The sequence below is a fragment of the Vombatus ursinus genome, unplaced genomic scaffold (genome assembly GCF_900497805.2).
Source record: "Vombatus ursinus unplaced genomic scaffold, bare-nosed wombat genome assembly UNPS02003960.1, whole genome shotgun sequence".
NCBI classification, from domain to species: Eukaryota; Metazoa; Chordata; class Mammalia; order Diprotodontia; family Vombatidae; genus Vombatus; species Vombatus ursinus.
In genome coordinates, this window is record NW_020943738.1 from 26,333 (window position 1) to 48,911 (window position 22,579).

At 47.3% G+C, this 22,579-nt stretch overlaps 1 protein-coding gene across 1 annotated transcript; it reads left to right on the plus strand.

Annotated features, from left to right (window-relative positions):
• Window positions 1–1,772: 1,772 nt before the first annotated feature.
• LOC114053118 (ubiquitin carboxyl-terminal hydrolase 19-like) lies at window positions 1,773–21,617 on the plus strand (the record flags this gene model as incomplete). Its single annotated transcript, XM_027876023.1, has 24 exons — window positions 1,773–1,872; window positions 5,133–5,392; window positions 6,101–6,157; window positions 6,413–6,544; window positions 6,781–6,914; window positions 7,032–7,340; window positions 7,469–7,706; window positions 7,948–8,104; window positions 8,203–8,274; window positions 8,540–8,655; window positions 9,095–9,309; window positions 9,406–9,601; window positions 9,703–9,836; window positions 10,330–10,488; window positions 10,586–10,696; window positions 12,292–12,402; window positions 12,520–12,621; window positions 18,507–18,647; window positions 18,799–18,917; window positions 19,193–19,330; window positions 19,421–19,749; window positions 20,563–20,673; window positions 20,815–21,031; window positions 21,475–21,617. Coding segments are annotated over exons 2-24 (3,565 nt in total), but the record flags the coding sequence as incomplete, so codon positions are not given.
• Window positions 21,618–22,579: the final 962 nt, after the last annotated feature.

Consider the following 22,579-nt stretch of genomic DNA (forward strand, 5'->3'; position numbering starts at 1 on the left):
GAAAACACAGACCCAACACACAAACCAACCCACAAAAAAAGTGAAAGATGGTATGCCTGGATCTGCATTCACTCTCAATCAGTTCTGGAAGTGGATAGCATTTTTCATCATGAATCCTTGGGAATCTTCTTGGATCTTTGTGTTGCTGAGAATAGCTGTCATTCACAGTTGATCATTGTATACAATATTGCTGTTACTGTGTACAACGTTCTCCTCACTTCACTTTTCATCGGTTTATGTAAGTCTTTCCAGGTTTTTCTGAAACCACCCAGCTAATTTCTTATGGCACAACAGTATTCCATTACAATCATATACCACAACTGGTTCAGCCATTCCCCAATTAATGGGTATCCCCTCAGTGTCCAATTTTTTGCCACCACAAAAAAAGTTGCTATATTCTTGTACAAGCAGGTCCTTTTTCTTTCCCTCTTTGGGATATAGACATAGTAATGAAATTGCTGGGTCAAACACAGATTCATAGGTCTTTGGGCATAATACCAAATAGTCCTCCAGAATGGTTGGATCAGTTCAACCATTCCACCAACAGAACATTAGTGTCCCAATTTTCCCACACCAAACATTTTCTCCAACATTTATCATTTTCCTTTTCTGTTATATTATTTCCTTTTCTGTTATATATTCTGTTATATTAGGTGTGAGGTGGTATCTCAAGAGTTGTTTCAATCTGCATTTAGAGCATTTTTTCACATGACTATAGATAGCTTTGATTTTTCTTTTTTTGTCTGTAACTGCCTATTCATATCCTTAGACCACTGGGGAATGACTTGTATTCTTAACAAATTTGACCCAGTTCTCTATATATTTGAGAAATGAGTCCTTTATCAGATACTGTAAAAAAAAAATTTCCTTCAGCTTTCTGCTTTCCTTCTAAACTTGGCTGCATTGGTTTTGTTTGTGCAACCCCTTTTTTAACTTAATATGAACAAAATAACCCATTTCATTTCCTGTAATGCTATCTCATTTGGTCATAAATTCTTCCCCTCTCCGTAGATCTAACAGGTAAACTATTTCATGCTCTCCTGATTTGCTTATGGTATCACACTTAAAGTCTAAACCACATACTCATTTCAGTCTTATCTTGGTATATGGTGTCTATGTTTTCTATATATAGTTTCTGCCAGTTTTCCTAGTAGACTTTTTCACCTTGTGCATTCTTGTCCCAAAGGCTTGGATTTTTGCGTTTATCAAACACTAGATTACTAAGGTGTTTACTACTGTGTATTCTCACATACTTCTAAATCGTCTTCTCGGAATGGTTAGGACAGCTCCACCCACAACATATGTGTCCACCTGCCTTTCTGCAGGCCCTTCAAAAATGCTTATTCCCACCCGCAGAGAGCCAGAGACTTGATACATACTCCTTCCCAGGCAGTGCCCCACTCTCGTCCCTCTAGGCCGAGGACGAAAAGCCCTGCCGCCCTGCCGGGCGACAGAAGTACAAACTGGCCCAAGCCCTCCCAGAAGCGCGAAGTTCAGTGTCGTCCACTCAGCCTCCGGGGCCTGACGGCCACGTGACCAACAGGCCCGCTCGGGAAACGCCCCGTAGCCGCGGGTCACGTGACCTCGCCCTCCCCTCTCTCCCCCAGCCCCCTCCGCACCTCTCCCGGAAGTGCGTCACCAGCTCGCTCTCTCTCCTCCCTCCGCCGCCGCCGCCGCCGCAACTTCGAGTCGAAACAAAACAAGCTGCGGCCGCGGCGGCGCCGGGCGGGGGGGGGAGGGACGGGACGAGGGAGGCGTAGGGAGCGGGCGGACCGGAACCGGAACCGACGCCGACGCCGGAACCGGAACCGGGAACGGGTTGCCAAGGGGCCCGGAGAGCCGAGAGCAGGGCTGGCGGCGGCGGCGGCCTCGGTGAGTGAGGGAGTGAGGGAGGTCCTGCCGCCCGGGGCAGAGTAGCCGGGGCCGCCCGCGGCGTATCGTCGCGCAGCCTGCCCGCCCGCCTGCTCTGGCCCGGCCCAAGGTCACGGGGAGCCGGCCCGGGGACCCGGGAGGCCGGGAGCCCAGTCCCCCAGCTGGGGGGGCGGGGCCAGCCCCTCCCCCGAGGTCCCCGCCCCCTCCTTCGCCCTGGGCCGGGCCGGTGAGGAGGCGGCTCTCTCTGCCGGCGGTGGGAAGGAAAGCCGGCCGTCCCGGAGGAAGGAGGAGGGGAAGGCAGACTCCCAGCCGAAGAGACTCTTCGCACTTGGTAGGCGAAGTCAGGGCCCAGAAAGGCTTCCAGCTGGAGAGCCTAGGTCCGTCCGTCGTGTGGGCCCGCCCGGCCCTCCACGGCCCTTAGTAACAATCACTAAAACACACCAAGAAGAGGGCCCGGACCTCAGCTCAGAGATCCCCCGAAGGGAATGCTGGAGGGGAGGAGAACCCTAGGACAGGGGCTGAAACTGACCGAAGGGTCAGCCCGGGGGAATTCCCCCCTCCCTCGGCCCCGTGCTGATCACGTCTCTAAGATGTGCTCAGCCTCTCGGGCTCCCTCCCCATGCCAGTTTGAGAGACTTGCTTTCAGATAATCTCTAGGGTTCTTTTAAGATAGGTTTGGGGGGGTAGGCTCTGAACTGCTCCCTCTCTGCCTTCTCTGTGTGTGTTCACTTTATCCTTATCGTTAGGGAAAGCAGGGCTAGTAGCAGTGGTGTGTGGATTCCCACACAGGCAAGCTCCTAGGATGGCCAGGAAGCCCTCTCAGGAAAAGACAGTTTTCCTCAGCATCCTAGGTGGAATATTCTCTCTTGTGTGCAAAGCCCCATCCTGGCATGGTGAAGGAATCTGGAAAATGGGGGACAGTTCTCAGGTACTACAAATCCAACAGGTGACATTAGTATGGGCACAGATCTATGACAAAAAATTATACAAAGCTAGCTATTTTAAGAGGCAACCCTGTGATTAAGTGTCTGGTGAAACTTGGAAGAAAAGCGGTATGGAGTACTGTAATTAGGTAACAGGGGAGACTTGCAAAAGGTGAGTCTGGAGCAACATTGATAGAAGGGAAGAATAGGTCATTGATAGTTAGTGGGTAGTCTCTGAAGAAAGGTACTGATGGAAGAGGAGGAAAAGCCTCTTTCAGAAGGTAGGATTTGAGGTGGGTTTTGAAGGAAGTGAAGAAGTAGCGATCCAGTCATGGGGGATAGCCAGTACACTAGTCATATCATAGGTTCCAGGCCCTTTCTGCCAGGGATGTTAGAACCAAAACTATTAGAAAATAAGCACATTAAGGGTAGGGACTGTTTCATTTTTGTATTTGTATCCCCAGAGCCCAGCACAATGTGAGGCACATAGTAGGTGCTTAGTTAATGCTTGTTGAATGGATGAATGAACCAGGCAGATGAAGCTAATGAGGAGTAGTGCAGGAGTGGGAAGAATGTCAGCTGTCAGTGCAGAGGGTGGTGGTAACACATGTTCCAACGTTTCTCATGTTGTTAAACCAGTAGTAATAAGTACCCTCCCTTTTGACTCCACCCCCTCTCCCATACCTTGCATCTCTGGATCAGCAGCTTCTCCCATAGTGCATCTGCCTTGAAAAGAGGCAGTATAGAAAGAGGCTGACTGATAGGCACAGAAACTGGGACCTTCCCCTTTCATAAGCCTTTATGTTATGGTTTGAGGGGTTAGAAAGAAGTGAAAGAAGTGCCCCAGCTCTGCCAAGTAGTGGCTTTAGTTTTAATAATTGGAAACTAGAGTAGATTAAGGAGGAAGTATAGTTAGAAGGCTTCCCCTTGTTGCTTAGACCCCTAGGGTCTTGCCCAATTCTGTTCCTCTCTAGCCATCTGAAATGGTTTAGGATAGGGGCTCTCTGATGGGGAAGAGCAGAGAGTGATTTGAAAAGACTTCATGGAGCTGTCAAAGCTTGTAGGAGTGGGAGAAGGAACCATGAGGGCCCAAAGGTGATATATTGGGCACTAGATGATACCCTTGGAGAGGAAAAAAAAGAGAAAGGATCTCCAAATATTAGAATCTCAAGAAGTTGGAAGGAACCTCAAAGATCATCTTGTTCTACGTAGTATGAGTGCTATGGACAGTCCTGGAGATGTTGGGTTGGGCAGGGGAGTAAACTTGCTGTTTGTGGAAGGAAAAGGTGCTAATTCCTCCAGCTCTATGCCTTATCTTCCTAGACCTCATGTAGCTTGCTGTGGTCCCTCCTTTCTTTTGTCCTCTCCCACCCCCACATCAGAAGCCTGAGAAACCCTTTATGGGAAACAGGCTTAGAACTGGCTGCAGAGGGAGGTGAGGTAGGTGGGCCTGGTGCTGGTGTGTTGCTTTGTTATGGGAACTGTGTTCTGGAGCTTAGAGTGGGTTTCATGTTCAGTGTCCAAGGACATTTACTTGCACATTTATAGCCTGAGCTCATGCAGAATGGTACAGGGAGTACCATGTTTGTGTCTCTACCTCAGCCTACCCTATTGATTCCACTGGGCTTCAAGATAGCACCCAGGCCTAACCACTACTTAGCAGTAGAAAGTGGGCCTCCCACTCCTGCTGATAAGTTGGCATGTATTTTAGATGACTAAGCAACAGAGTGAAATTGAAACAGGACAAACCTGAGACCTTCTTGCCCTCCCCATACCCCATTCCTTATCCCCCTCCATGGGCATGTGGAACAATGAAGGTAGGAGTGGAGTACTGGCCAAAGCCTGAGGAGTTCTCCAAACTGGTAGGAGGAATACCATGTGGGTATGACCTCCCTTTGTGTGGCAATCTCTCTTTACTAGGGAGTGAAGCTGTGACAAAGAAAGAAGGACTGGGTAACAGACCATAGAGCTCTTGTGGTCAGGTTAGACTCAGGATTGCAGGGACTGGAAGCTAATGTTTCCTTACCTCATATCTGCAAGGGAAGCAGATGAAGTTGGAGCCCTCACCTTAATCAAACAGCCAAGGCACTGGCCAGTTTGGGAGCCACAGCCAAAGGGGCCTGCAGCTGCCTTATCATTCACCTGTACCTCTGTGCAAAAGCCCTATATCCAGCTCAGCCCCATAGGAATGTGTGCCCTGGGCCACTTTGTTCACTTGCCACACTTGCCTTTTTTATGCACGTTCTGAGCTGGACTCAAGAGAATACCAAAGTTGGTATTAAAGCTACCTCCTAGAACTTAGCAGTGAGTGAGTGACTAGGGCCCATTTTTCCTTAGGTCATTTGTTCCTCACTGGAGAATTTGGCCACAGAGAGTCGCCAAGATAGCTGGGCCAGGAAGAAAACGTCGAACCCCTGACCCAGACTCCATCACTGACCCCGGTGGATTCTGGGTGTCAAGCAAGCGGCTCAAGATGTCCGGAGGGGCTAGTGCTACAGGCCAACGAAGATGCCCCCAGGGGCTGGAGGATGCCACCAACAAGAAGAAACAGAAGGATCGTGTGAACCAGGAGAGCAAGGATGGGGAGCCCAAAAGAGGTGGGAGCCAGATGTGGGAAATTCTGTTGTGCCTCCCAAAGAAGGGGCCCCAGAAACTGGGCAACTGTTGGGTTTAAGGTGGTCTTCCTCTTGCCCTTCTCCATTTATTGATTTATGAGTTATCCTCAAAGTGAGTGGTTGGTGATAGGATGGGCTTCTCATTCCTCAAAACCATCCCAACTCCTGGCTTCATTCCAATGGGACAGAGAACTGGCATGATATAGTAGAAAGGGTACTAGACTTAAAGTCAAAAGATTGAGCTTAAATCTTAGCTGTCTGACCCTGGATTATTCACTATTCTCTAAACCTCAGCCTCCTCATCTGTAAAATGGGAATAGTCATCATTCCTACTAGGGCTGTACCAGGGGAAAATTTACGTAAACCTTCAAATCCTATAGAAAGGGGAACAGTTGGTACCAGAGTCCCTTCCCACTAATGATTCATCTACCTTGTAGTGAAGTGGAGGAGGAAAGAGGTTGTCAGTTGATCCTGAGTTGTAGGTTTTAAGGGGTTAAGTTTCAGGATTGAGTGGCTCTGTAGCCCCAGAAGCAGTGAGAGGCAGAGGGGTCCCTGTGGAAGGAGAACAGGCATTCAGCTAGGCCTTTGTTTCTTTTCCCCTTCTCTGCCTTCCACCCCCCTGCACCGCCAACAAATGGGAGGTATACTTCATTCCCGACCTCACCTCCCTGCCCTTGCCTTTGCTTTCAGTGCCTGCTCCAGGGTTGGAAACATATACCCTTAGAGAGGAGCAGGAATTCAAGGAAGGTGAGTAATTGAGGGAGGAGGAGTTTATCTTCTCACTTGACCTGCACTCCATGAATATGCTAGGGCCCAGATGCAAAGATATAGATGTGAAGGACTGCTCTGAGTGAATATACTACATATGAGTTTTACAGGCTGTTTAAGGATTGAGGATGGGGTTCTTTTCCCTGTCTCAGATGCAGGCAATATCTGGGATAGCAATAGGCTCTGTCTGGTGCTTCAGGAAACCCATGGGAGCCTCTGTGATCTTATCTCTAGCTGAACTGCTACTAGATTGGAAGCAAAATGCAGATGAAGTGATTGTAAAGCTGCATGTGGGGTCTGGGCCCTTGCGGATAGAAGAGATAGATGCGGCCTTCACGGATACAGACTGTGTGGTGCAGTTACCAGGTATGGCTTCCAGGAGTGAGTGTGTGTATCCCCATAACAAACATAGAATGAAGTCTTACTCCCAAGACAGGCCACTTAGGGCTGTTTGCATTCTTCTCTTTTTCTTTTCCCTGTGCCATTTACTACCAACAGCTTTTAACTGAGAAATTAAGGGGGAGCAAAGATTGGGAACTACTGAATAAGGTAAAGGGGAAGATCTGGAAGTGTCAGTAGTTCCTATTGCTTGTCCCCTTTAGATGGCCGGCAGTGGAGCTGCATCTTCTATGAGGAGATTGAAAGTTCCTGCAGCAAGGTCCAGGCCCGAAAGGGTGGTGTCCTGCAGTTACTATTGCATAAGAAGATTCCACTTCGGACCTGGCCCTCACTTCTGGTAAGCCTTTCAGCCTAGGGCCTGGAGACCTGCTACTTGGGGGAAGACTGAAGGGGTGGGATGAAGTATCAGGAAACTCTGAGGGAAAGGCATCTAATATTTAGGTGTCTTTTACAGAAAAAGAAGTCTATAAGCCAAGATTTAGGACCTGGATCCCATTGCAAAGAAAATGGACAAGAGCTGCCCCCCAGTCTTCTGGAACCCAGGTCTAGCCCAGAGCCTCAAAGAGGGAAGCAAGAGCCACGAAATCAGAAACGAGCTCAGGGCCGCGGTGAAGCAGGCATAGGAACAGGCCCTGGAGCTCAGGCGGGGCCCAGTGCCAAGCGGGCAGTGCACCTCCAGGGAGTTACTGAAGGGGAGGCCTCCAGGGGTACCCCAGGTCCCCGAGGTGATGGTTCTCCCTCTTCAGCAGAATCCACAGTTCAGGTGAGGGATACAGGATGGAGGAAAGTGGGTCTTTATCTTTGACCTCTCTTTCCCCTGCACTGGGAAGTGCTTTGGGGTTAAGTCCATGATGGCTTTTAAGTGCTGATCCACATTTTCCCCATGAACAGCCTGTTTCAACAGAGCCTGAAGCATCTATTGGGGGGCCACAGCAGCAGTCCCTGATGGCTCATCATACTGAAAAGTCTAGTCAAGAGGAAAATCAGGACCCTTCTCTAGAGAATACCCTGGAAGGGGAGAAGATACCCCACCAGAATGAGTTGGCCTGCCCAGCCCTCCCCCAGGGTAGAGAAGAGGACCAGAACAAGGAGGAGGCAGCGGCAGCAACTTTGGAAACTACAGCTGAGGGTATGGGTGACACATCCTGGGGGTTGGCTCGGGGGTGTGTGGACCCAGGTGACTTGATACAGGGCTTGAGGAAGAGTGGTATTCATAGTGACCCTGACTTTTGTAGGGACTCAGTCGTAACACTTAGCCAGCAGGAACTTAATTTTGACCTGGAGAGGAGAGGGGTAGAATTTGGTGGTGATTGTGATAGTGGTTGGGCAAATAAAATCTGTGCCAAATATAATTATGGGGGTCTGCGCAGAGCCAGAGCCCATGGTGAACCTGACGTTTATGAAGAATGACTCCTATGAGAAGGGTCCGGATTCAGTGGTTGTGCATGTGTATGTAAAGGAGATCTGCCGCAAGACTTCTCGAGTGCTGTTTCGTGAACAAGACTTCACCCTTGTTTTCCAGACCAGGTGGGTCTGTGTAGGTGGCTGAGGGAAGCAATCAGTGACAGGGAAATAAGAGGGATATAGACAGACCCCCCCCCCCCCTTATCTTGATGCCTTTCCAGTGATGTGAACTTTCTGCGGCTGCATCCAGACTGTGGACCACATACTATCTTCCGATGGCAGGTGAAGCTCAGGTATAGTCTCACCCACCCCGGACACCCTGTCTTTTCTGGGTGGGCTGGACTGAGGATCAATGCATCCAGGAGCCCTGATTTGGCATTTTGATGGAGCTTCCAACTTCAGACCTCACTCTTGTCTCTACCCCAGGGATTAAAGGGCCTTTGAGAGGGTGGAAGAGGCATGGGAACAGCGATGTTACAACTGGTATTTCCTGGTACTTGGGTGAGACTGGGCACCTGGGGGGAGATCTACAGACCCAACCATTTGTTTGTGGAACAGGAACATGATTCAGCCAGAGCAGTGTGTGTATCACTTCACATCTTCACGAATTGACATCTGCCTCAGGAAACGACAGAGTCAGCGCTGGGGAGGTCTTGAGGCCCCTGCCACACGAGGTCTGCACCCCGAGCTCCCCTCGTGCCTGGTCTTCCCCAGAGTTCCCATTGTGTTATTTTCTTCTCCTCCCCTGCCCCTCCCACAGCTCTTCTTGTATGTCTCCTCAAGTGCTCACCTTAGGTTGCCCTTGTCCCTTATCTCCAAGTCTGATTTCTCCATATCTCCATCCCAGTTCTGTGTACTGACATCCTTCCCACATGACTTCCTCTGATCTTGTGTCTGCCTCTGTACTATCTCTCCCCCATTAAATTGCCATCTTTTTTCCCTTACTTTCTCTTGTCTCCCCTTATCAGCTCCTGTAACTGTTGTAAACCCTGCTGTTTGTGTCAGGCAGCTGGGGAACAGGGTCTTCCTGATCCTGGTGGCTCTTGTGAAAGACCTTGCTCCCCTCCCCTCCATGTGCTGCTAACCACCAGCCCCCCATTCCCCCTTTTTAAGGTGCAGTGGGTGGTGCAAAGGTTGCCATGCCGACAGGCCCAACCCCCCTGGATGCAGCCCCACCTGGTGGTTCCCCTCTGGCCAGCCAGGAAGAAGCTCGAGTTGGGGAGAAGGAGAAGGTAAAGGCCCGGACTGAAGAATCAGGACTGGACAGTGTGGCAGCCCGCACTCCCCCAGAGCACGTGGCCCTGAAGCCAGAGCCTCCCCTCACATCAGTGAGTAGGGGACTGGATGGTGGTGGGTGGGCGGGTGGCATCCGTGTAGCTTTGAGGTCCTCCATGCTCACTGCACTGTTTGTTTACCCTTCGTAGCCAAAGCCCACCTGCATGGTCCCCCCCATGCCTCACAGCCCCATGAGCAGTGAGAGTGTGGAAGAGGAGGAGGAAGAAGAGAAGAAGGTGTGCTTGCCTGGTTTCACAGGCCTCGTCAACTTGGGCAACACCTGCTTCATGAATAGTGTCATCCAGTCCCTATCTAATACCCGAGAGCTTCGAGACTACTTCCATGGTGAGGCCAAGCTAAGGAGAGGGCTGAGATGTGGAGGCTGGTAGGCCTTGTTTGCTCTGCCTCACACTGCTCCTCTCATTCTTCTGTCCTGGTGCTTCTAGATCGCTCATTTGAGGCAGAGATAAACTACAGCAATCCTCTGGGCACAGGGGGACGACTGGCCATTGGCTTTGCGGTGTTGTTGCGAGCACTGTGGAAGGGCACCCACCATGCCTTTCAGCCCTCTAAGCTGAAGGTGAGCACCCCCATGTCCTGATCTCTCTGACCTCGCAGTGGTCTGCCCCTGCCCTTTTTATATACCTCATGGAAGAGAATGCTGTTACCATATGGATGATCACAAAAGAGCGACAGGAGAGGCTGTGCTCTCCCAGTTACTGATTGTGTGGCAGGCAGAGGCTATGTAAAGTACAGGTATTACATGACTTTTCCCATGTGGCTTCAATTTATACCTGTATGTTGGTGGTAAGATTATGCTTACTGTCTCATGTTAAGGCACATGATGCATGACAAAGAAGGCTGGGCTTGGAATCAAGAGAACTGGGTCTGAATCCTGGCTCTGCAGCTTATTAGCTTTTTGTCTCTAGACAAGTCACTTCCCCTGTCTGAGCCTTAGTTTCCTTATCCATAAAGTGAATGGGGATAATAACCTTTGCACTGGCTCCCTCATAGTGGAGGGCTTTGTCGTCCTGAAAGTAATGTGGAAATGGAGTTGGTGTTTCCTTTCATAGGCCATTGTGGCGAGCAAGGCCAGCCAGTTCACTGGCTATGCTCAGCATGATGCTCAGGAGTTCATGGCCTTCCTGTTGGATGGGTTGCATGAGGACCTGAACCGAATCCAGAACAAACCCTACACAGAGACTGTAGACTCTGATGGACGTCCTGATGAGGTGAGTGTGCTTGGGGATAGGGAGCTGAGGGATGTGGTGGGGGGAATGACCTTGAGAGGCCCTGTGGTTGAACCCTCTTCTCTCTGCCCCTTTCCAGGTGGTTGCTCAGGAGGCTTGGCAACGGCACAAAATGAGGAACGACTCATTCATTGTGGATCTGTTCCACGGACAGTACAAGTCAAAGCTTGTGTGCCCTGTGTGTTCCAAGGTGGGCAGGGTTCCCCAAGGAGCCTAGAGTAGGAGATTGGGATCAGTCTGACCAGAGTCAAGTCTGCCACTTAAGCATTTTACTTTAGGCTGCTCTGTTCCCAACCCAGTGCTCACCTGCACTATGGGGATGGAGAAAGAAACTCAGCTAACCTGGATTTGAAGTCAAAGGACTCTCACTTAGGACCTGTCTGTCCAAATTTGGGCAAATCTCAGTTTCCTCCTTTGTAAAATTGGAAGTGTTCACCTCTTCTCAGAGGTGATGGACTCAAGATGCAGAATGAGACGTACATTTTCAGTACAGCCAGTACAAGAATTTTTGCTTAACTATGCATATTTGACAAAAGGGTTTTGTGGGGTGGGATGGAGAGACTTAACATTCATTGATTGAAAAAAAAAGTTTTAAAAGTTCTGTAGGTGTTTTTTAAAAAAGTAAAATAAAAAAAAAGTAAAAAATAAAACATGACAGGTGTTAACTCCGTTAGGAGATGTCATTTGACATCTAAGGTGCAGTGATCCTAAGAGATTGGAGAGATCACCATGGCTCAGTAGTCTGTGAAACTTTCACAGAGAAGATGAAACAGATAAGAATTCATAAATAATGTGTAGTATTTTGACTCAGCAGAGAGAGGAAGGCATTATTAGGATATAAAGTTGAAAGAATCCTTGAAGGTCATCTTGTTCCACCCCCTCATTTGACAGGGGAAGAGATAGCCTTAGAGGTCTTAGAGGTCCAGTGTCTTGTCTAAGTGTGTGGGTAGTAAGTACATGGTTTGAATTCAAGCGCTGCTCCTCAGACTCCCAAGTCCAGGGTTCTGGATATAACGTCCATATTATATCTGAGTGGTAAGAACAGCAGGAGAAGAGGTTTGGAGGCAGAAATCAGTCTATGTGTGAGGCGAGGAGGGGAATGAGGAAAGCAGGGCTGCTGGAGCAAAGGGTGATAGATAGGAAGGGCTGAAGTGGCCCCATACAGGACAGAGCCTCCATTGCCTGGCCACAGGGGAGTCAACACTGTCGTGGGTTGTGAGCAGGCTATCGGAATTCTGATCCCATGTACAAGCTGTGTATAACCTTTGAAAAGGCAACCCACCTCTCTGGGCACTACGAAGCACCACAGTACACTAAGTGCCGGGCCTCAGACACTTAGGAGCTGTGTGATCCTGGATAAGGCGCTAACCTCAGTCTACCTCAGTTTCCTCATCTGTAACATGGGGATCATAATAGCATCTATGTCCCAGGGCTGTTGTGAGAATCAAATGAGATAATAATTGTAAAGCACTTAGCATGGTTCCTACCACATAGTAAGCACTACATAAATGTTAGCTAGTAAGATTATCATTTCTGGGCTTCATTTTATCATCTGTAAACTAAGGGAGTTTGACTTACACGATCTCCTGATTTCCTTCACTGTTCTAAATCCATCGATTCTGAGTCTTGGGTTCCTGAGTTAAGGAACACCATTTAGGAAGAGCAGATTGGGTGTGCAGGAGAGACTGGGGAGACATGCCCACTCTCAAGCACACAGCAACTTCTGTGACTTAGTGTAGAAGGTGAGGGCTGCTTTATTCAGTGGTATTTGCTGGGTGGTTTCAGGTCTCCATCACTTTCGACCCATTCCTGTACCTGCCTGTCCCTCTGCCTCAGAAGCAGAAAGTACTCACTGTGTACTACTTTGCCAAGGAGCCACATAAGAAGCCTGTCAAGGTGAGCAGCCCCTGTACCTCTCTGCTGGGACCCAGAGTCTTCAGCCTTCTTCCCTTACCCCAGCCATGCTGCCTTCTGTCTCCTTACAGTCCTGACTATAGTATTCTTTCCTTGTAGTTCCTGGTGAGCATCAGCAAAGAGAACTCCAGTGCTATGGAGGTGCTTGATTCCCTGGCCCAAAGTGTTCACGTGAAGCCTGAGAGCCTTCGGCTAGCAGAGGTTTGGCCTAAAGAAATTCCCCCACCCCCACCCCCATCTTTCCTCCACAAATCCTCATTCCCAAGTTAACACTCTTACCCTACTCCCAAGATATTTCTTTTCTCCCTTTGAGAAATATATTTGGGTATTTCCATTTCAGTTTGGGGCTAGGAGCTCTGAGGTTAGCAATTTGGGATTTCCATCATGAGCATCTCTTACCTTCCTAAAATAGGACGCAAACTACAACAACAGTTAAAACTCTTATTTCCACGGCAATTTTGTGAGGTATGTCACTATTATTATCCTCACTTTAGAGATGAGAAAACTGAGACCTCTTGATGGTGATTTGCCCATAGTCACACAATTAATGTTTAGAATCTGGGTTTGAACCCAGTTTTTAGTTAAAATCGTGGTTAGTGAGTATAAACAACGATCCCAAGCAAGAAGATAGGGGACAGGACTGTACGACTTCTGGTGTGTATAAAGAAAGAATGAAAAACACCTCTAATGGGACTGATTACTAGAGGAGTAGTGATGTGGGAGGGGAAGGGTGGGGATAAAAGTCAATTCACAGAATCATAGATGCTTGCTTAGGATTGGAAGGGATCTCAGCTGCCATACTGTCCATCCCCCATACATGAAAGGAATCTTCATGATAACTTAATTGACCGGTGGTCGTCCAGATTCTGCTTGAAGACATCAAGGAATCATTTTTGTCCCTTGCTGCATCCCCTGTATTATATTTGTGGACTTGATTTTTTTTTATACTTGGGTGTAAGGCTTCACATCTATCCTTACTAAAGTTCATCTTATTAAATTCAGCCCAGTGCTCTACACTCGGGGTTCTTAACATTTTTATGGCATGGACCATGCCTTAGCCGTCTGGTGAAGCGTATGGACTCCTTTTCCTTTTGTTGCATACATTCATAATGGAAGGAAATATTAATTTCATTTAGAGGTTAATGGAAATAAAGATGCAATTTTTTTTTCTTATCTAAGACTCTCTGAAATCTATCCCTAAGGGGTCTGTTGACCTAATGTGAATAATTCCTGCTTTATCCAGTCCAGGGCCTTTTGAGATCCTGATGGTATTGTCTATGGTATAGTTGGTATGCTACCAACTTTGTACCATCTGCAGATTTGGTGAGCATAACATCTATGACTTTATTCAGGCTACTGATAAAACGTTTGATCCTTGAGTCATGCATGAAACCTCTTGCCACATTGACATTGAACTCTACCAACTACTTTTTTGAGTTTGACCATCCTACCAGTTCTAAAGCCATCTAATTGTATTATCATTTCATCCATATATCATTCTTCTCTACAAGAATAATGGGAGATATTTTTTCAAAAGCTTTACTAAAATTCAGGCAAACTTTCCACACTTTTCCCCTCATCTAAGTATTGTTTAAAAAGGACATGAGGTTAGTCTAGTATTACTTGTCCTTGATGGAGCCAGGCTGGCTTTTTATAATCACTGCTTGCTCTTCTCTCTAGATATTTGCCAGCCATTTTTTTTTAAGGATCTATTCTAGAATTTTCCCAGGAATAGAAGACAAGCTTCCTGATCTATAATTTGCCCTTTTTTAAAATTGGAAAATTGGCCCGTTTCTAGTCTTCTGACACCTTGGCCAATTCCCATGATCTCTGAGAAGCTCAATAGTCACATCTGCCTCTGTTCTCAGGACCTGGGAGTGTAGTCCACCTGGGCCAGGAGGCTGGGATTATTCGAGGGAAGCTTAGTGCCCTCTTATTGTCTACTGCCTTGGTTGGCTTTCTACTGCTCATCTCTTTTCTCTCGTCTCAAGAGAATGGGGGTTCTGTTTTGCAAAGAAAACAAAATCAGAGAAAATAAACTAAGAATTCAGTATCCTTGTCCTTTCTCTGCTGTCAGGCATAATTGGCCCATCCCCCTCATGTAAAGATCTTATTCTTTCTTTGATTTTCCATTTTCTCAAAACATAGTCAGAAAACCTCTTTTTCGTGTCTTTAGCTTCCCTCAGCTCCATTTCTTTCCATAGGACCATTATGTACTTTTCTATTCCTTTCTTGCTGCTTGCCCTTGTATATACTTTTGGTATATTTCTTTTTCAGATCTAGGTTGCTTAGAGAATTCCCTATGCATCCACAGGGATCCATCTGTTCAGAAAAATCCTGTGTTTCCTTCTTATGGAAATTGTTTCCCTTTGTGTCTTCAGAACTTAATTCTTAGGCATCCCATTCTGCTTAGGTCCTAGGATCCTACCTGAATTGTTTGAAATCTGCTTTCCTAAAATCTATAGTCCATGTCAGTCTGTGCCCTGATTTCTTCTCTATCACAAATTCTCAAAATCCTTTTTGAGCTCTTCTATGACGTGGGACCAATTCATATTTTTCTTGGAGGCTTTGGACATAGGAGCTTTGACTTGGTTGTCTTCTTCTGGTTGTATGGGTTGATCTTCTTTGTTACCAAAAAAAAAATTCTATGGTCTGACACTTTTTGCAAGGTTTGCTCATGATCCCAGCCAATTACTTGGGTTATAAACTCTTTGTTAAGATAGAGGTCTGTTTCCAATGTGGAGAATGTATTGTCCCAAGCTTTGGGGGTTTGTACAGCTGTTTTCAGAGATATTTCTAGGGACCTGTAAATTTTCAGTTCTTCCAAGGTGGTATGATAAGGGGCAAGGTGTTTACTCCTTTCCTGGCCTGTGCTGTGGTCTATGAGTGACCACAAGCACTTTTTTCTGTCTTGGAACTGTGAGGAGGATTTCCTCTTCACCACCACTACAAGCTTCACCACGCCAGCGCTCTTTCTCACCCTAGGACCACCACCCAGAACTGTGACCCAGATCCAAGCATGGGCAAAGCAAGAGAATCCTGCACCAGCAGAGAGATCCCTACAATCCCCCTCCGATCAGCCTCTCGATTACCCCTCAGTCTGTGGGGCTATAAGCTCAGGAAGCAGCTGTATCCCCAGGGCCGAGCTCAGGAACTGGGGCTGGGACCTAGCTTCTCTGTCGCACCGCAGAAACAGGCTTTTCCCACTGACCTTCTAAGTTGTCTTTGGCGTTCGTGGGTTGAAAGGTCTGGAAACCGCCACAACTGCCTGTGATTCAGTCTTCTGAGGCCTGCTCCATGTTCTCTGAGACCTACGTGCCCATGCCTAACTACACACCTCTCCCGGCCCAGCGTGCTATACCTTTCTGATCAACCATCCAGGTTGTCATGGGCTGGAAATTTGTTTCACTCTGTCTTTTTTTGGGTTCTGCTGCTTTAGAATTTGTTTAGAGCCATTTTTTTAACAGGTATTTGGAGGGGTTTGGGGGAGAGCTCAAGCAAGTCACTGCTTTCACTCTGCCGTCTTGGCTTCGCCCCCGGTTCCTTCAACTTTTGAAGGATGAAGTTATCACTAATGCAAACCAAGAATTTATTAACAGCTCTCTTTTTGTCAGAGAACTCCAGGAAATGTCTCGATCATTGAAGTCCCTGACATTGCTAGGATTTAGAACTGCAAAAGAAATCTAGAGATCATTCAGTCCAACTCCCTTATTTTATTGTAGATGGAATGGAAGCACAGAGAGAAGGGGCTTCCTCTTACTGATCCTTCCCTAATTAGGGCCACAAGGGTAGTTTCTGAGCTAGTATTCAAAGCTGAATTCTGTGAACTACAAATCCCAAACGTCTTACCACAAGAACACAGTGTTTCAGATGCAGAGCAGTGGTTGCTGCTTTTAGGGAATACTGTGTCTTGGTCATCCAGAAAAAATGCAGAAACTGAGAAAGACTTGAGGACACTATTATCAGCTGTCTGAATGCAGTAGCCCAGATATCCAGGTACCCCTGCAGATTTCCAGGAAGGGTCTGAGTCTATGGCAGATCTTTGGGATCTCTGCTGACTTTTTACCAAAGCTGAACTAGTTTGTCACATGAAAGACTCCACCAAAAATGGCAGGTTTCTTTTTCTCAGGTCATATACTCTCTTGGGGACCGCTTTTTCTGGATTTGGCTTAAGAATTTCCATGTCCTAGTGATAATGTGTTTCAGCTTCTCCATGCTTTGTGTCCTTTGACATAGAGCAGAGACACTCTGTTCCTATCATTATCTGCAGTGCCTACTATGACTGCTCTTAATTGTTTGGGCTTACCAAGCCCTCCATTCGGATCCCTTTCATTGCCACCCCATCTATGCCAGTAGATCTAGTATCAGAGTAATTCTCAGACCATATAGGAGAAAATGCCCTGGCTTTGTAGTCAGAGGGACCTTATTTCAAATCTCAATGCTACTTCTTAAGTATTTTTGTAACCTTAGGCAAGTTATTTCCCTTCGTTAGGTCTTTGTTTTCTCCCTTGTAAAGTGAGAAAGTTGGACTAAATGATCTCCAAGGGACCTTCAGACTTGATATTTTAAGGATTCTGTGATCCTATGGCTTCCAATTGGTAAAAAGTTTGTTCACCCCATTATATTGACTTTTGATTGACAAGGTCTAGGTAGCAATGAATAATTCTCAACCTTCCTGTGCCCATAAAATCCAGCCGAGTAGACTGACAAACCCAAGAATGTTGACTTTTGGCTGCTATGGACTATATTGTGTGAAAGTGATTCAGAAGAAAAGAACATTCATTTTTTTCTTATTTGTACAGTAATAAAGCATTAATCACACAATCTTCTCTTCTGTTATGGCCCCGTGGACCATGGTAGGTCTGGAAACTTAAGTTTCCTAACTTGATCTTTAAAGCAGGAAGGACATTGATAACTAGAGGGCATCCAGGTAAAGGTAGTAAAGGGATTGGAGACTATACCTCCCAGAACTGTTATGTTTAATTTGGAGAAGAGAAGTTTTGGACTACATGTGATCATTGTTGTCAAGTTTGTGAAAGGCCGATGTATAGAAAACAGATGAGATTTATTCTGCTCCATTCTAGAAAGCAGGAGTAGGAGCAATGGGTAGGAGTTTCTGGGAGAGAGATTTTGGTAGAAGGAAAAACTTGGTAGAATTCTTTCACAGGTAGAGTGAATTGCTCTTGGAAATAGTGGGCAGTTTCCTGTCACCAGATGTCTTCAAGTAGAGGCGGGATATTTATTTGTTAGGAATATTATAGGAATAATTCACCTTCAGGTATAGTTTTGACTTAAATGGTTTCTGAAGTCCCTTAGCCCTGAGATTATGTTTGTGGTTGTACCTTTAAATTGGTAACTGGATAGTTTTCTTTCATATACATTCCTACTAGTCTTTCCCTGGTGTTTCGTTTCAAAATTTGTATCTGTTCTTTTCTCATGTAAATAAACTAGCAAAGACATACTATTGTGACTTGTGTAGTGTGATGGGGTAGAAGGGAAAGAGGGAGTGGATGCCAATTAGGGATGTCCTGTTAAAGAAGCAATGGCAGAAAAGGGTAGAAAAGTATTTAGGAGTTAAAAGTCTGTCCCCAAGGCCAAAACCTGGGGTTGGTGGTTAGAGATGAATGAAGGTTTAGCAATTACTGGTAGGTAAAGGCCCAGGCAGCCAAGGACAAAAACTAAATGAGAAATTAGCAGCCAGCTTTCTAACAGATAACTTGCTTCTCTTTGAGGCTACCTATTCTCTTTTCCCTCTCCTCCCTCTCCCTTTCCCTCCTTTTCCTCTTCCTCTCCATCTCCCCTCTCCGTCTTCTCTCTCCCTCTCTTTCCCCCCTCCCCTTCCTTTGCTTTTTCCTGTCTCCCTCCCTTTCTCTGTCCTTGATCCCTGTCTTCCTTCTTCCCTCCTCGCTACTATACTCCCTTGCTCTTAAGTCCCTAGAATCCCTGAGTCAGCTCCATCCTGTCCATGTTCCTAGGGGCAGTCAGAGATTTGCCTTGCATTGGATTTACCCACATTGGTAGCTTTGGGGAAAGGGTGTAGGGTTGCTGAATGAAACCTTTGTGCTTTTGCCCTTGCTCTAAACCAGGTAATTAAGAACCGATTTCACCGTGTGTTCCTGCCATCACACTCACTGGACACCGTCTCTCCCACTGATCTGCTCCTTTGCTTTGAAGTGCTATCCCCAGAGCTGGCCAAGGAGCGGGTGGTAGTCCTTCAAGTGCAGCAGGTTGGTTTGCCCACTATCCAGTTAATAGGGAAAGAAGGAAAGGGAGGATATTAAAAATTTAATTGAAAAAAAAAAGAAAAGAGGATAGATTGGGACTTTGCATCCACAAGTGGGGCTGGCTGAGAACAGGGTCTTGTGTATCCTTCTCCAGCGCCCTCAGGTGCCCAGCATCCCCATTGCCAAGTGTGCTGCCTGCCAGAAGAAACAGCAGTCTGAGGACGAGAAATTGAAGCGTTGTACCCGCTGTTACCGTGTTGGCTACTGCAACCAGTGAGGCAGCCCTCTACCCCCACCTGGCCCTCACCCAGCCCCCTTCCATCACTGGCCTTGGTTGTCTGAACACAGTTGCCCCCTAGGCGTTCCCAGAGGTGATACTTCCCACTGACCCTAGGGCTTCTGTTTCTGTTATTCACCCAAGAGATGTGTAGGATTAGTCACATTCATTGCCCTTCTCCACCCACCCCCGCCCCACCAAGAGAGCTGTCCTTTTCCCTCCCTGGTTAAATGAGGCTGAGCCATCCAGAATTATCCTGTTCTTTTCATAGGGTTTGTCAGAAAACTCATTGGCCAGATCACAAAGGCCTGTGCCGCCCAGAAAATATTGGCTTCCCCTTCTTCATCAGTGTCCCTGAGTCCCGCCTCACCTATGCTCGCCTTGCCCAGCTACTGGAGGGCTATGCTCGGTGGGTACATCTAACCTAGCAGGGATTGGGTAGGGGATCTGAGCAAGGCTGTTTGAACTAATGAATTCTCTTCTCACACCCTCTCTTCAGGTACTCAGTAAGCGTGTTCCAGCCACCCTTCCAGTTAGGTCGTGTATCCCCAGAACAGAGCCCCCAGGTGCCAAGCAGCTCTACACCTCCTGTGCCCAGCACTTTGGAGGCTGGGGGTGGGGACCAGGACTTAAGACCTTCACCAGAATCCCAAGTGTCCCCTACAGTGGCTGAGCTTGGTGACACAGGTGCCTCAAGGAACCGGGCACTCCCTGATCGGGGTTCTGTGCCCAATCTTGACACAGGCCTCTCAGAATCTACAGTCAACATGCCCAGTGAGGGGGGATTTTCTAAGGAATGTGCTGGGGAGAGGTTGCTCAGGCCTGAAGGTAAGAGACTCATGAGTAAGAAGGACTGAATTCCATGGCTATGGGAGAGGAGAAATGATTTCCTCATTTGAGAGAAGGATCTTCTTGATAATGAAAGATAGAAACTACCTTAGGGTAAGCTCAGGGAGGGAGGCATCACTCAGATTGCATCTCAAAAGGAAGAAGTTAGGGGCAGCTGGGTGGCGCAGTGGATAGAGCACTGACCCTGGATTCAGGAGGACCTGAGTTCAAATCCAGCCTCAGACATGTAACACTTACTAGCAGTGTGACCCTGGGCAAATCACTTAACCCCATTGCCTAGCCAAAAGCAGATGAATTTCAGTGGGTAGGAAGAAATGGGGGAAAGAGGGAAAGAGTCTGTTTTAGACATGGGGATAATATGAAAAAATGCCCTGAGAAGGGAAAGGGTAGGATGAGGATTGAGGTATAGCCTTGTTTGGATGGAACATAGAATAAGAGAGAATGGTATAAGTATGAATAGGTAGGTTGGAACTAAATTCTGGAAGGACTTCAATGCCAAGATCAGCAGTTTATACTTGAGAAAGCAGTGGGGAGACATTCATGGTTTTTGAGTGAATAGATGACAGGCATGATGATGTTAGTAATGCATTAGAAAGGTAATTCAGATAGCCTTTCCAAGTGAGTTTGAAGGGTGGAGATAAAAACACTAGCTAAGAGAACATGGTAGTAGCCTGTACTCAGTTGTAGTGGAAGTTGGAAGGAGTGAGGCAGAGTCCTAATGAATCCTGGGGTCCCAGAGGTGAAGCATTGGGCTGGGGATTCTGGTTTCTGATATGTATGATTTCTTGACAGCTGCTGTCCCAGGCTACCAGCACCCAGCTGAGGTCCTGAGTGCCCATCCACCTCCATTTTTTATCAACAAAATTGATGCCACCAACAAGGAACAAAAGCTGGAAGACAAAGGTACCTAAGGCTTCAAAATAGGCCTGGGGGTTGGGAAGAAGATGGGGAGCAAACAAGGCCTGGATTCCTGGGGCAGAGACTGTGGGTCTTGGGGAAGATAAGGAAACTAAGAAAGTATATGCAAAACCCCTCCCTCCACAGGTGAAGCCCCCCTGGAGCTGGGTGATGACTGCAGCCTGGCCTTGGTGTGGAAGAACAATGAACGGTTGAAGGAGTTTGTGCTCGTTGGCTCCAAAGAGCTTGAGTGTGTGGAAGACCCTGGCTCGGCCAGTGAGGCAGCCAGGGCTGGCCACTTTACTCTGGAGCAGTGTCTCAATCTCTTCACCAAGCCTGAGGTTCTAGCCCCAGAAGAAGCCTGGTAAGGGTGGGAAGATATTAATGGTTTGGGAACTCCAGGCCTGTAACAGTTGAACTGGAAGGGAATCTTAGAATGTAGAACACAATGTTAGAACATAAAACACAGACTGTCAGAGCTGGAAAAAACTATAGGATATAAATGGCAGAAATAGAAAGGAGCTCACTGGGCGGGAACTTAGAAAAGAGCTGGAAGAGACAATAGAACACAAGGATATTTGTATTGAAAGGGAACTTAGAACTGTGATGACATGGAAAGAAACTTAGAAATCATCTAAACCAACCTTCTGATTTTATAGATGGGAAAACTAAGGTCTTTGAGGAGATAGGACTTGCCCATGCTTACACAGCTAGCTGGTAGCAGAGCCCAGGCCTCTGGAAATTACATTTGTTACATTTTTTCTGCTCCTCTGTGCTTTGAGGAGTGTCTGAATCCCCTTTCTCTAGCAAGTGTTTTGAGGGAAGGAGCTTTCTCTGGGCTGGACTGCCCAAGGAGCCACACACCTTCCACCCGTCCTTTCATGAGTGCGTCCAGAGCCGCAGATTGGCAGGGCGTCCTGAGGGACACCTGACCTGCTACAGACAGCCTTGTGGGCAGAGGAAAAATGGGAAGTTTCTAATCATTTGAAGGCATGGAAAAAATAGCTTTTCCAGGAAGATAGTTGAGGGAATTGGCAAAGTGGAGCAAAATGTGGTTTGAAAAGTGGATCATGGCATTTAGAACTAGAATTTTATTGTACTGATGAGAAAATTTTGACCCAGAGAAGGAAAGGTCACAAAAGGTATAGCAGAAATGGGAGCATCTTCTGACTTCCAGATTAGTGCCCTTCCCCTTCTATCCCCTTTCTTCAAGGGTGGCTCCAACAAGCCTGGGCAATCCTTGTTTTGAGTTCATCTTGTGTACTGCTCTGTGTAGTAGCACCAGCCACCATTGCCCTAGTGCTTAGGAGGATAAAGCATTTCCTTCACCACAACCTGAGGAGGATGAGAATTCAAGGGTTGTCATCTCCATTTCAGAGATGAGGAAGGAGCCCAGAGAGGTACCTCAACTTGTGGCTGCACAGCTAGTGAACTGTGGAGCCAGGGCTTGAGCCAGTGTCTCTTAACTCAGCTGATCTGAAGTCATTTTAAGTTTGGAAACACAAGGTACATCATATACATGGTGTGGCTAGAGAGTAGAGAAAGTCAGTGTTGGGGGAGTGTAGAAAAGGGAGTCGGCCTAGAGACCTCGGCTGTATGGTCACTGTGATCTCCAGGTGTGACACATAGAGAAGACTTTAGTACTCACCTCTCCCAGCTACTGGGAGAATCAAATGAGGTATCAGGTACGAAGCAGTGGAGCAGGCCACAAACATCCATTTAGTACTTACTTAATCTGGGCTAGGCACTAAGGTCAGGGCATCCAGAGACAAAAGTGAGCAGACTTTGCCCTCAAAGGACCCTGTTCTCATGGGCTACACATGTAGGGATATGCAAGATAGGGACAGAGTAGATACATGGTAACCTTAGATGGGAAGGCACTAGCAGCAAAGACCTTCTTAGGAAGGTGTCA